General features: G+C 46.8%; 1 protein-coding gene across 6 annotated transcripts in view; it reads right to left on the bottom strand.

Moving 5' to 3' along the window:
• The window catches only part of ATXN10 (ataxin 10), a 152,682-nt gene extending 139,468 nt beyond the window's left edge, over positions 1-13,214 (bottom strand). For 4 of the 6 annotated variants that reach the window (XM_055396621.2, XM_088837568.1, XM_088837569.1 and 1 more), the window contains exon 1: positions 12,862-13,213. In XM_055396621.2, coding sequence (XP_055252596.1) covers positions 12,862-12,977 — 116 coding nt within the window. In that variant the 5' untranslated portion in view covers positions 12,978-13,213. Of the gene's footprint in view, positions 1-12,861 lie in introns of all 6 variants that reach the window. The other 2 variants (XM_088837567.1, XM_055396618.2) reach the window with 2 other exon arrangements.
• Between the last annotated feature and the right edge of the window lie 1,897 nt (positions 13,215-15,111).

Genomic DNA, 15,111 nt, shown 5'->3' with positions numbered 1-15,111 from the left:
GTTAGGAGGGAGCCACAGAACTGAATAGACAGAACCCATCTATGTAGCAAACGCTCATGGTGTCCCTCATCGCACACCCTTGGCCCATCTAGTTAATGACCCCAGGGGCAATTCTCACAACCCCTGTGCTCAGATAACTCAGAGATGCATCCCCCAGGGATCCCGGGTCGGGTTAAGCCCCAGCTGCCTCCAACAGCCGCCACTGAATACGGCATCCTTACATCAGCTCTCTCCTTCCACACCAAGCTTCCCCTCTCCCACACTTCTGATTGCTGGGGCTTGCCTACCGTTAAATTACTTCACCCAACTTCCTACCTCAAATTCTGCTTTGGAGAAAAAACCCAACTGCTCAGGTATACAAGGAGGCAGTTATAAAGATGGTCTCTACAGTGCTGTTGCAGTTACCAAAAATTAAAGACAAATCCAAATGCCCAACAGTAAGAAAAGGTAGATCAATGATGTAAGCTTATGACTGTACACTCTACAACAGTTGAAGTTAATGATCTAGCTCTCTATGTATGAAAACTGGTAGCACTCTAAAACAGAGCCAAAATTAAAGATGCAAACTGAAGAGTATACAGCATATAACATACCACGAAACACGTAGATGGGAGAGAGGAATGAGATTGGAAAGCGAAACAAAGAGCCCCTACACACCACATCCACCACCGGGCGGTCACACCCTTCTGTGTCAGCAGGGCAAAGGCTAATAGAGTTCTGCTAAGAGAACGCACTGGTCAGAGCATATACCCTCTCCCAACAACACAAGAGAAGACTCTACACATGGACATCACCAGATGGTCAATACAGAAATCGGACTGATTATATTCTTTGCAGCCAAAGATGGAGAAGCTCTATCAGCAAAAACGAGACCGGGAGCTGACTGGGACTCCTGATCATGAACTCCTTATTGCCAAATTCAGACTTAAATTGAAGAAAGTAGGGAAACCCACTAGACCATTCAGGTATGACCTAAATCAAATCCCTGATGATTACACAGTGGAAGTGACAAATTCAAGGGATTAGACCTGACAGAGCGCCTGAAGAACTATGGACGGAGGTTCGTGACATTGTACAGGAGGCAGTGATCAAGACCATCCCCAAGAAAAAGAAATGCAAAAAGGCAAAATGGTTGTCTGAGGAGGCCTTACAAATAGCTGTGAAACAAAGAGAAGCGAGAAGCAAACAAGAAAAGCAGATACACCTATTTGAATTCAGAGTTCCCAAGAATAGCAAGGAGACATAAGAAAGCCTTCCTCAGTAATGAATGCAAAATAGAGGAAAACAATACAATGGGAAAGACTAGAGATCTCTTCAAGAAAATTAGACATACCAAGGGAACATTTACTGCAAAGATGGGCACAATAAAGGACAGAAATGGTATGGACCTGCTAACAGAAGCAGAAGATGTTAAGAAGAGGTAGCAAGAATACACAGAACTGTACAAAAAAGATCTTCATGACCCAGATAACCATGATGGTGTGATCACTCACCTAGAACCAGACATCCTAGAATGCAAAGGCAAGTGGGCCTTAGGAAGCATCACTATGAACAAAGCTAGTAGTAGAGGTGATAGAATTTCAACTGAGCTATTTCAGATCCTAAAAGATGATGCTGTGAAAGTGCTGCACTATATTGCACGCATCTCAGTTCAGTTCAGTCGTTCAGTCATGTCCGACTCCTTGTGACCACACAAACCGCAGCACGCCAGGCCTCCCAGACCATCACCAACTCCCAGAGTCTACCCAAACTCATGTCCAATGAGTCGGTGATGCCATCCAACCATCTCATCCTCTGTCGTCCCCTTCTCCTCTCACCTTCAATCTTTCCCAGCATCAGAGTCTTCTCAAATGAGTCAGCTCTTTGCATCAGGTGGCCAAAGTATTGGAGTTTCAGTTTCAGCATCAGTCCATCCAATGAATATTCAGGAATGATTTCCTTTAAGATGGACTGGTTGGATCTCCATGCTGTCCAAGGGACTCTCAACAGTCTTCTCCAACACCACAGTTCAAAAGCATCAATTCTTCAGTGCTCAGCTTTCTTTATAGTCTAACTCTCACATTCATACATGGCTACTGGAAAAACCATAGCTTTGACTAGATGGACCTTTGTTGGCAAAGTGATGTCTCTGCTTTTTAATATGCTGTCTAGGTTGGTCATAAGTTTTCTTCCAAGGAGTAAGCGTCTTTTAATTTCATCGCTGCAGTCACCATCTGCAGTGATTATGGAGCCCCAAAAACTAAGTCTGTCACTGTTTCCACTGTTTACCCATCTATTTGCCACGAAGTGATGGGACCAGATGCCATGATCTTAGTTTTCTGAATGTTGAGTTTTAAGTCAACTTGTTCACTCTCCTCTTTCATCAAGAGGCTCTTCAGTTCCTCTTCGTTTTCTGCCATAAGGGTAGCGTCATCTGCATATCTGAGGTTATTGATATTTCTCCTGGCAATCTTAATTCCAGCTTGTGTCTCATCCAGCCCAGCATTTCTCATGATGTACTCTGCATATAAGTTAAATAAACAGGGTGACAATATACAGCTTTGACATACTCCTTTTCCTATTTGGAACCAGTCTGTTGTTTCCATGTCCAGTTCTAACTGATGCTTCCTGACCCACATACAGATTTCTCAAGAGACAGGTAAGGTGGTCTGATATTCCCATCTCTAAGAATTTTCCACAGTTTGCTGTGATCCACCCAGTCAAAAGCATTGGCATAGTCAATAAAGCAGAAGTAGATGCTTTTCTGGAACTCTCTTGCTTTTCTGATGATTCAACGGATGCTGGCAATTTGATCTCTGGTTCCTCTGCCTTTACTAAAACCAGCTTGAACATCTGGAAGTTCACAGTTCACATACTGTTGGAGCCTGGTTTGGAGAATTTTGAGCATTACTTTAGCATGTGAGATGAGTGCAATTGTGCGGCAGTTTGAGCATTCTTTGGCATTGCCTTTCTTTGGGATTGGAATGAAGACTGACCTTTTCCATTCCTGTGGCCACTGCTGAGTTTTCCAAATTTGCTGGCATATTGAGTGCAGCACCTTCACAGCATCATCTCTTAGGATTTGAAAATAGCTCAACTGGAATTCCATCACCTCCACTAGCTTTGTTCGTAGTGATGGTTCCTAAGGCCCACTTGACTTCACATTCCAGGATGTCTGGCTCTAGGTGAGTGATCACACCATCATGATTATCTGGGTCATGAAGATCTTTTTTGTACAGTTCTTCCATGTATTTTGCCATCTCTTCTTAATATCTTCTGCTTCTGTTAGGCCCATACCATTTCTGTCCTTTATCAAGCTCATCTTTGCATGAAATGTTCCCTTGGTATCTCTAATTTTCTTGGAGAGATCTCTGGTCTTTCCCACACTATTGTTTTCTTCTATTTCTTTGCATTGATCACTGAGGAAGGCTTTCTTATCTCTCCTTGCTATTCTTTGGAACTCTGCATTCAAATGGGTATATCTTTCCTTTTCTCCTTTGCCTTTCGCTTCTCTATGCCTTACGAAAGCCTATTCTCCCTGAAACCCACTGAGTCCTAGAAGGTATCAGTATGTCATACCAATACATTTCAAGGGGGTGGGGAAGACGCTCCCAAAGTCACATAGTTTACAAAACCATTTCAGTCACTCTGCACACCCACTCCATCTTACCCAAATAAACCACCTCTGCCACCCCACCCTGAGGGAGGAGATCTCAGCCCCACACCAGCAGCATGACATCACTGCGAAGCGAGACTCCAAAAGTGCCCTTCCACTGCACTCTTCAGTGGACAAGAAGCTGAACTCTCCAGAGCCACGTTACTGCCCGCACCCTTCCAGGATTACTTTCCTTTTTTCCTAGATTTGGTTCCAAGCATTTCATGAGTATCAGTCACCTCAGCTCATCTCAGGCTCTGGAAACAGAGAGCACTGTCTGGCATGTGGATCAAAACCTGACTCACTCCGAGTGTACTAAGAACATCAGAGTCCAGTTCCCTCCTCTTTTCTTGGAGGAAATCTGACAATTCAGAAACACTGTTTTACCAGTGATAATTCTCAAATAGGAAGAAGAAAAGACCAGTGATATTTCTACAAAGTCCTTCCATCATGCTGGCTGAGATTCAGCTCAAGTAAGTTCTGTGTGTGGCAGGAAGAAGAATAATTTTACACACAGAAAACTGAGATATAATGGACAGTGAATTACACAGATGGCTAGTGTTTCATGAGTATGTCAAATCCAGGCAACCAATACCCCCATCTGGATAGAGCCCGTTTCCCTTACTTCAGAAAATTCCCTCGTGCTCCTTCCCAGTCAGCCCCCAGCCTCCTGTGACAACCGCTGTCCATGCCTTCATTCCCATCAGCGAGACGAGAAGGTCAGCTTCGCAGAACTCCATGGAGCCACAGAGCACTACTCGTCGTCTGGCTTCTCTCATTCACCGCATTCTGAGATCCATCCGCACTGCTGTGCACACTGGTGGTTCAGTTACCAGGCAGTTTAGTCCTCCGCCCACTGACAGACATTTCAGTAGGTTCTAGTACTTGGCTATTATCAATAAAGCTGCTATAAGCACTCTTTAAGATAAATACCTAGGGTTATGGGCAGGAGTATGTTTAACTTTATAAAAAACTGCCAAAGCGTTTCCCAAAGCGGTTGCACCATCCACGTTCCCACCAGCAGTGGATGAGACCCACAGCTGCTCCACAGCCTCACCAAAAGCTGCCAGTTGCTTCAATCCCAGCAAATCTAACAAGTCTGCAGAGGTATCTCATTATGGTTTTACTAGTTTATAACAGCTTTACTGAGACATAATTAAACAAAGCATGCAATTCATTCACTTAAACTACACAATTTTATCAATTTTGGTATATTACATTAATTGTGGTAAAATACGTAAGTATTAAGGTGTTCCTAGGTGGCGCTAGTGGTAAAGAACCTGCCTGCCAAAGCAGGAGACCTAAGAGATGCGGGTTTGATCCCTGGTAGGGAAGATCCCCTGGAGGAGGTAATGGCAATCCACTCCAGTATGCCTGCCTGGAGAAGTCCATGGACAGAGGAGCCTGGTGGGCTATAGCCCATAGAGTCACAAAGAGTCGCACATGACTGAAGCAACTTGGCGACAGTAGCATGTATATATTAGGTTGGAATAAAAGTAACAGCAGTTTCAGACTGTGAATTTTAAGTCATTGTAACTAGGTTCAAACATCTTTATTAATCAAAATAGGAACCATTATATTCAACACATCTTTAGCAATGAGAAATAAGTTTGTTCATTCCTGTAGAATAAAAATCTGTACTTTGGGATTCGACGAACTCTTGGAAAGCATTTTCTGCCTCCTGTGGTTGTGTTTTCCTTGCAGAAAGTTGTCAAGATGCTTGAAGAAGTGGTAGTCAACTGGCGAAAGGTCGGGTGAAGAAGAGATACTCAACTAGCAAAAGCTCAGGTGAAGACGACGGATGAGGCAAAACTTCGTAGCCCGATCCACTCAACTTCTGAAGCATCGGCTGTGCGATGTGCGGTCGGGCGCTGTCATGGGGAAGAACTGCGCCCACTCTGCTGGCCAGTGCCAAAGCAGGCATCGAGTTTTCAGTGCCTCTCATCAGTTTACTGAGCATACTTCTCAGATTTAATGGTTTCACTGGGATTCAGAAAGCTGTAGGGGATCAGACAGGCAGCAGACCACCAGTGACCATGACCTTTTCTGGTGCAAGTCTGGCTTTGGGAAGTGCTCTGGAGCTTCTTCTTGGTTCAGCCACTGAGCTGGTCGTAACCAGCTGTCCTATAAAATCCACTTGTCATCACATCACAATCTGATTGAGAATGGTTTGTTGCCGCTGCAGAGAGTAAGAGAAGATGACACTTCAAAACGGCATTTTTTTGATTTTCAGTCGGCTCCTGAGGCACCCACTTAGTGAGCTTTTTCACTTTTCCAATTTGCTTCAAGTGTCCAATGACCACAGAATGGTCCCCGCTGCGTTCTCTGGCAACCTCCTGAGCAGCTGTAAGAGGACCAGCTTCAGTGACTGCTCTCAGTTGGTCGCTGTCACCTTCCAACGGCCTGTCACTGCATTCCTCATCTTCACGACTCTCATCTCCTTTGCAAAACTTCTTGAACCAACCACCACTGTACTGGACGTTGGGTAGCAGTTTCTGGACCAAATGTGTTGTTGATGTTGCCAGTTGTCTCCACTGCTTTACGACGCATTTTGAACTCGAATTAAAAAAATAAAAAATCACTTGAATTTGCTTTTTTTCTAACATCATTTCCACAGTCTAAAATAAATACAAAATAAACAGCAAGTAATGTCATTAGCCTAGTCAAGGCTATGGTTTTTCCCGTGGTCATGTATGGATGTGAGAGTTGGACTGTGAAGAAAACTGATCGCCGAAGAATTGATGCTTTTGAACTGTGGTGCTGGAGAAGACTCTTGAGAGCCCCTTGGACTGCAAGGAGATCCAACCAGTCCATTCTAAAGGAGATCAATCCTGGGTGTTCATTAGAAGGACTGATGCTAAAGCTGAAACTCCAATACTTTGGCCACCTCATGCGACGAGTTGACTCACTGGAAAAGACTCTGATGCTGGGAGGGATTGGAGGTGGGAGGAGACGGGGACGACAGAGAATGAGATGGCTGGATGGCATCACCGACTCTGTGGACATGAGTTTGAGTGAACTCCGGGAGTTGGTGATGGACAGGGAGGCCTGGCGTGCTGTGATTCATGGGGTCGCAAAGAGTCGGACACGACTGAGCGACTGAATTGAACTGAACTGAATGTCATTAGCAAAAAAAATAAAGTGAGAAATGTGCATTAAAATGATGTATAATACAACCAATTTAAGAATGTATTCCAATATCAAACGGCAAAGTTCAACAATGCCAAACCAAATTATTTTTCCACCAACCAATAATATACAATTTTCCATTCTGACCATTTTTTAGTATAGAATTCGGTGGCTTTAATTATATTCATAATGTTGCACAAACCTCACCACTAATTCTAAAAATTTAGTATCCCAAACAAATTTGGTAACTATTAAACAATAACTCTTCCCTCCCCTCATCCCGGGTAACCTCTAATCTCCTTTCTGTCTATGAATTTGCCTATTCTTAGTTCTTCACAGAAGTGGAATCATACAACATTGTCATTTTATGTCTGGCTTCTCCCACTTGGCATGTTTTCAAGGCTCACCCCCACTATAGCATGTACCAGTGCTTCACTCCTCCTTATGGCTACCCAGCATTCCACTGTATGTGCATATGACATTTCAGCCATTCGCCTGCTGATGGACACCTGAGCTGTCTCCATCTTCTGGCTATTGTGAATAGTGCCTCAGTGGACACTGGCATGCGAGCGTCTGTTTCGGTTTTTGCTTTTAACCCTCCAGGGCGCACGCATGCCTAGGAGTAGAGCTGCTTGGTCATATTCTGTGTTTAGCAGGACATTTTTTTTTTTTACATAATAGCTGAACCATTTCACATTCTCACCAGCAATGTACAAGGGTTCCAAATTTTCCACAGCCTTACCAACAATTTTTTTCCTCTTTTTTGGTAACAGCCATCCTAAGGAGCATAGAGTGGAGTTGTTTTAATTTGCATTTTCTCAATGATTAATGATGTTGAGTACTTTACCATGTGTGTTGGCCATTTATATATCTTCTTTCTAAACCAGATTTTTTTCTGCCCAATTTTTTACCAGATTGTCTTTTGTTACTAAGTTTCAGGAGCACTTTTTATATTTTAAGGCAAATTCTTTGTCAGGTATATGTGTTGTAAATATTTTCAGTCTATGACTTGCCTTTTCCATTTTCTTATTGGTATCTTTTGATAGGCAGAAGCTTTTTTAATTTTGATAGTCTAATTTGATAATAAATTTTTCTTGAAAGGTCAATGTTATCTGTGTCCTGGATAAGAAATATTTGCCTACACACAAGATTACAGATATTCTCCCATCTTCTAAACATTTTATAGCTTTAAATTTTATGTTTAGGTCTACAATCCATGTGGAAATATTTTTGTGAATGGTAAAAGGAATGGGTCAAAGTTTACTTTAATTCATTTAGATATCAAGTTGTTCTGCCATCATTTTTTGAATGAAATTGTTTTTAGACTGATTTTGGTTTGGAGCTTGCACACAGTTTGGAAACAGTCTTAACATTCTTTATATGACATTCAGCAGTCAATAAAGAGAAGATCAGATGACTACACACAAGACGACAGAAACTGACAACAGATATTTATCAGGCACATTCTCTAACATAAGTATAATTAATATGCTTAAGAAAGTAAATGACTATGAATTTCAATGGAGTAATCCATTTAAAAAATCAAATAGAAATTCTACAAAACTCAAAACTACCTGAAACTAAGAATACAATAGACAGCACATTGGACACAGCAAAAGCCAAAAGAGAGAATGAGAAGACAGGAGGAAATTTTCAAACCAAAGCTCTGAGAGAATCGGAAATACAGAAAAGAGGCTTTGAGAAATACAAAATACAGTGAAAGGTTTAATGTATGTGTAATTAAATTCCTTGAAGGAAAGGAAAGAATGAGAGAGAAGCAACAGCTGAAGCAACTGGCTGACAATTTCCTAAAGTGTTCAAAGACAGCAAATTCAAGAAGCATTATCCAAAGAGAGTAATTACAAAAAAGCCAACTATCTCTGTCTTCATGGGCCTTCATTCTGGAAGACAGAGCATAAATAAGAAACCTCTATTAATAATTACATAGTATGTAGAATCTAATAAATGCTTTCTTTAAATAAAAAAAAAGAAAATAGGGTGTATAAGATAAAGGGGCTCCACAGCATGGAGGGGAAGGAAGCGTCTGCCCTATTACACAGTATACACAAAGCCTGGAAGGAAGAAATCAGGAACATACTTTTGACTAAACACACAGTAACAAGAAGAAAGAATCCACACTGACAGAAGATTAAAAAATTTACCAATTCAAGGACGGAACAAAAAGACTACACATGTACCATGAGGAACTGTGCTGTGCGTGCTCAGTTGTGTCCGACTCTTGGGACCCCATGGATGATAGCCTACCAGGCTCCTCCGTCCACGGGATTTTCCAGGCAAGAATACTGGAGTGGGTTGCCATTGCCTTCTCCAGGGGACCTTTCCCAGCCAGGGATGGAACCCAAGTCTCTTGCATCTCCTGCATTGGCAGGCAGATCTTTACCGCTGAGCCACCTGAGAAGCCGCATAAATAATGACCTATACAAATAGCAGTAATTCCACAAGACTTTGTTAAGAACCTACAATTCTTGCCTGGAGAATCCCAGGGATGGGGGAGCCTGGTGGGCTTCCGTCTATGGGGTCACACAGAGTCGGACACGACTGACATGACTTAGCAGCAGCAGCAGCAGCATGCTAGATGCCAGGGGCCCAAGGAATGTGATACACTCACTTTACTCAACAAGCTTATCTGATGGAAGAGCAATAATGTATCAGTTTAAGCATGAGAAGATTCATGGAAAACAGTACCCAAACATTACACTAGTTATTGAATACTCAAGAATCCTGTAGAAAAAAACAAAGTAGCATTACTCAACAGAACTTTCTGTGATGATGGCAATAATCTGTATCTGCATGGTCCGAGAAGGTACTAGTGTGGCTACTAGTACTGAAAATGTGGCTGGGACAAGTAAGGAATGGAATGGTTAATATTACTTATTGCTGACTAAATAGCCACATGTGAGCAGCTGCGTGGACAGTGGAGGTAAAGAGTATCACTTGGCTCCACACTTGAATATGGGGGAGCTTCCTGGTGGCTAACACAGCAAAAAATCCACCTGTAACGCAGGAGACCTGGGTTCAATCTCTGGTTTGGGAAGATCCCCTGGAGGTGAGAATGGCAACCCACTCCAGCATTCTTGCCTAGAGAATCCCCATGGACAAAGGAGCCTGGCAGGGCTACCGTCCATGGCGTCACAGTCAGTCACAACTGAATGACTAAGCATACTGCCACATAACAAATGAGCCCCAAACTGAGCAGTTTAAAGCCACACCATTCGTGGTCTCACACAAGGCAGATTCCCTGATCAACTTGTACAAACAGCTGTGGACTTGACTGGGACTAAGGATCTGCTTCAGGATGCTCCTCACATGGCTGCTAGCAGAAGGCCTCAGTTCCTCACTGCATAGACCTGTCTGGGTGGACCCCTGAGTGTCCGTATAACATGGCAGAGGCTTTCCGGAGCAAGCGATCCAAAAGAGAAAGCAGCGAGGAAGCCTCGGGCCTTCTGTGCTCAGAAGCCACACGCTGTCACTCCCGCACATCTGTATTTGGAAGCGCACCCGCGCTCCAGGGGAGGGCCCGCTCCTTCCGGCTGTCCTTGTGGGAGCCTGCTGCGCCGCGGTTTCTCAGCTGGCTACTGTGCCCCCGCAGTCTGCGGCAGTTTAGTCCCCTCCAGCCTGACACCTCCGCCCACCCTCCCCTGGGTCCATCGGCACTGGGTGGGTCTTCTCAGAGCAGCTGGCCTCTGGGAACCCTGAGACCCTCCTGAGGGGCAACTAGTGACCTGCTCAAAGACACGTGAGACGCAGAGGCAGAACCAGAAGCCTGTCCTCACAAACCCGCATCAAGGGCTCTCTGCACCACCATATACTATCTGCCTCCCAATTCCAAGACCTACACATCAGGTCACCCTTCCCGGCCTTCAACTCTTCCTGAACTAGGACAGAGTTCCCGCCTGCCCCGGGAAAACTCAAATCAAATATGGGGTGCACCTTCACCTCTTCTCATTCTTCCAGCAATCCAGCTGGTCTGAGTCCATTCAATCTGGTAAAGATGTTTCGACATCTATCCTTCCCATCCCCATAGACAATACCCTAAACCAGCAGTTTTCTCTTTCATTTGGGCTTCTCCAAGTCGTCTGCCTCTAGCGTCACCCTAATGTATCTCTCACAATGGCAGCCAGGGATTTGTCTAACATACAGATTTGCCAGGCCATGCCCTTGAAAGAAACCTGCATTGTTGTTTTTGTCCAGGTGCTAAGTAATGTCTCTTTAGGACCCCACGGACTGCAGCATGCCAGGTTCCTCTCTCTGCAGTTTGCTCAAATTCATATCCAGTGAGTCTCTGACGCTATCTACCGCACCGCCTGCTGCCCCTTCTCTTCCTGCCCTCAATTCTTCCCAGCACCAGGGTCTTTTCCAATGAGTCAGCTCTTCACATCAGGTGGCCAAAGTACTGGAGCTTCAGCATCAGTCCTTCCAGTGCATATTCAGGATTGATTTCCTTTAGGATGGACTGGTTTGATCTCCTAGCATGGTTCCCCGTAAACTCCCCTCACAAGAAGCAGAGTCAGGAAAGGCCTTGTAAAATGGTTCAGGGCTTTGGATGTTACCCTTCAGCTTATAAAAGGAACTTGATACTTGGCTATGTCCTCTGCACCAGATGTCTTATCTATGTTATTTCATTTAAACTCAGAGACTACAAAATCAGCACACTGTTCCTCTGCACATACTGTTCTTTCTAGTTAGCCCTCCCATCTGTAAGTCTAGAAGCCATAGTAACCTAAGGTCTTTCCCAGACCACAAATCTCTCCCACCAGATCTACTGTTCCCCCAGCCCCACCATCTCTTCTTGGCTAGACCCTCTTACAATTTGTTTACACGGCAATTACCCTAACCTGCTTGAAAAAAGGGATATCACGTTCATCTTTGCACCTTCGGCCCTACCAAAGAACCTGCTTCAGAGCAGGTCCTCAATGAAGGTTGATGATTGGTTGACTAAAAGGAGAGCCCATCATGGTATAGATATCCTAAGCATTAAAGCAATCAACAAATCTCTCTGAGGGATCACATCAATTAACTTATCTCCCAAAAAGCCAAAGGAGCAGTGCCCAGGGTTCTTAACACTCTTTGAATTGCTCAACACTTAACTGTGATTTGAGGCAGAAATGCTCAGTCCAAGTGAACCTCTAAGAGCATCTGGACTTCTCCCACATTCCCTCTACTCTTTGCTCACACTTCTGCGATTCCCGAACAGGGCTTCCCAACAAAACACTTACGGAGAACCATCCATAAATGTGTTAAGGGACAGTATCAGCTAACTTGACTTAATACTATGTGTCAGATATGTTCCAAGGACTCAATATACATGAGTTCACTTAATCCTGACAAACAACCTCACCAGGAAAGTACTGTCCAACCTTAGTCCTATTAAATAGACACACAAACTGAGGCCCAGAGAAGACTTGACAAAATTAAACACGCACTGATTGGAGATATCAGGTACTTTGTATTTTCACGTGCTTTATTTCATTTATTCCTCTGTACAATTTAGCAACGAAGTCGTGTATTACATTTCCATTTTCAGGCAGGAAATCTTAAGGCTTGGAGAAATGGCACCATAACACATCGCGTGTAGGGCTAGAAGCCAAATCCAGATCTTCAGACTCCTGGGCACCTTTTACAACGGAGATCTGGCCCTTCTGTGGCAGAGTCGGGACTTAAGTGGCCACTGTGCAAAGCGGGGCCACCACTGGGGATGCAGAGCCCGGGCTCACAGGACGAACGGAGTGACGCCGCCTCCCACCATGCACATCTGCAGCGTCTGTCTCCCCGAGCTGCACGTTCCACTGCCTGTGAGGGCCTGCCAGTCTGTTCCAGCCAGGCCGAGGAGACCACCTTGCACGTTATCCGGGCGCCATCACCGCGGCTCAACTAACCCAAAAGGCAGGAGACGGCGAAGGGCTCGCTTGGATCGGTCCCCCTTCCTGCGCCCGGCCTAGCGCCCGTACTGACGAATGGGGAGCAGGTGTCACCCCCGCCCCCCAGCCCGGGGCCCGCTGGTGAGGCGCGGAGCCGCCGCCCCGCCCCCGCCAGCCCCGCCGGGCCGCCCCCGACGCCCGCGCCGCCCGCGCCGTTACCGATTCCGCTGCTCCTTGAAGAGCGCCGTCAGCGCGCGGAGAGCCTCCAGGTCCTGGATGGGCGCGGGCATCATGACGCCCGACAGCCGGCCGGGCGGCGGCCTGGGCGCCGCCATCTTGCCGCTCGCAGCTCGGGCCGAGCGGCCGACGACCAGGAGCCGGAGGAGGAGGGGCAGGAGGGGCAGGAGGGCCGGCGGGAGGGGGTGGAGCGCGGGCCGCTGCCTCCGCACGCCGCCGCAGCCGCCGCGGCGCCGCTGCAGCCCGCGGGCCCGGCCCGGAAAGCGCGCGACCAGGCGCCCGAGGCTCGCCTCAGGCCGGAGGACGCGACGGCGCGGCGAGGGGAGGGGGCGCGGGCGGAAGTCCCGCCTGCGGGGAGGGGGCGCGGGCGGAAGTTCTCCCTGCGGGGAGGGGGCGCCGGCAGGAAGTCCCGCCTTCGGGGAGGGGGCGCCGGCCGGAAGTCCGCCCTGCGGGGAGGGGGCGCCGACCGGAAGTCCGCCCTGCGGGGAGGGGGCGCGGGCGGAAGCTGTGTTTGAGGGGGTGGGGACGTCAGGAGGCCGGAGGGGCCCCAAGGAGAAGGCGGAGGGGTCGGGGGCGGGCCTGGAATGGGGACACCCTGAGCGGCGCAGTGGGGGCAGAGCGGGTCTCCATGGGAGCGGGCGTGGGGGACGAGGGCACCTTGAGGGGGAGATGCGGGCAGACGGGGGTCTCCACAGGAGGGATGTGAGGAAGGCTGGGGAGTCCTACAGAGGCTCCCCTGGAGGAGAAGGGTGAAGACCTCGATCCTGCGGTCGGAGGGTTGGTCAGGGCTCACACCGACGCCCTGGGAGCTGGAGCAGTCTGTGTCCATCTTGCAAGTCTCAGTCCCTGGAAGCTCAGTTCCCAGTTCTTCGGTCAGTCGGTCAGTTCAGTCGCTCAGTCGTGTCCAACTCTTTGAGACCCCATGGACTGCAGCACTCCAGGCTTCCTTGACCATCGCCAACTCCCAGAGTTCACTCAAACTCATGTCCATAGAGTCAGTGATGCAATCCAACCGTCTCATCCTCTGTCGTTCCCTTCTCCTCCTGCCCTCAGTCTTTGCCAGCATCAGAGTCTTTTCCAGTGAGTCAGCTCTTTGCATCAGGTGGCCAAAGTATTGAACCTTCAACTTCACCATCAGTCCTTCTGATGAATATTCAGGACTGATTTCCTTTAGGATGGACTGGTTGGATCTCCTTGCAGCCCAAGGGACTCTCAAGAGTCTTCTCCAACAGTGCAGTTCGAAAGCATCAATTCTTACACACTCAGCTTTCTTTATTAGTGATCACTTACTGGCGGTGGCCACATGGTAAAGAATCTGCCTGCAACGCAGGAAACCGGGTTCAATCCCTGTGTTGGGAAGATCCCCTGGAGAAGGGAACGGCTACCCACTCCCATATTCTTGCTTGGAGAATTCCACAGACAGAGGAGCCCAGTGGGGTACAGCCCATGGGAGCGCAAAGAGTCCAACATAACTGAACAGCTAACACACACGGAAAATAACAGATCGTTTACCAGGCCTGCTTGGGGTGAGAATACTGTTGTTTCAGCTCGTTGGTGGTGGTTTAATCCCTAAGTTTAGTCTTTGTGACCCCATTGACTGTAGCCCACCAGGCCTTTCTGTCCATGGCATTTCCCAGGCAAGAATACTGGAATGGGTTGCCATTCCCTTCTCTGGGAGATCTTCCCGACACAGGCATAGAACCTGCATCTCCTGCACTGCAGGTGGATTTTTGACTGCTGGGCCACCAGGGACTCTGTTCAAGTTCATTAAGGGCTTTATATACAATTTGAAGTCAAGGAGCTAAATTCTACAGAGTTAGGCTAAGAATTGTGTTTTTCTAAAGGAAGTGAGATGAGATGGTTGGATGACATCATCAACTCAAAGGATGTGAGTTTGAGCAAACTCTGGGAGATAGTGAAGGACAGGGAAGCCTGGTGTACTACAGTCCAGGGGTTGCAAAAAGTCAGACACGACTGAGTGACTGAAAAACAGCAAAGGGAAATGGGTATATTTTACAGAAATCAGGCAAGGCTTCTCTAAGGGTGCTGGTAACTCACTCTTTTCACTGCATGGGATTCACTTATTTATCATATCATGTTTATGGTCTTTGAACAGACATTGTTGCCAGACCCCATGCTAGGTACAGGACGAACTGTGATCTCAGTATCTGCACGGGATTGGTTTCAGGACACCCCTTTACCCCACAGACACCAAAAACTGCAGCTGTTCAA

Source organism: Moschus berezovskii, chromosome 6 (assembly GCF_049115385.1).
Source record: "Moschus berezovskii isolate FMDL1 chromosome 6, NW_MosBer_1.0, whole genome shotgun sequence".
Classification (NCBI taxonomy): Eukaryota; Metazoa; Chordata; class Mammalia; order Artiodactyla; family Moschidae; genus Moschus; species Moschus berezovskii.
This window is presented reverse-complemented; position numbering and strand designations above follow the sequence as displayed.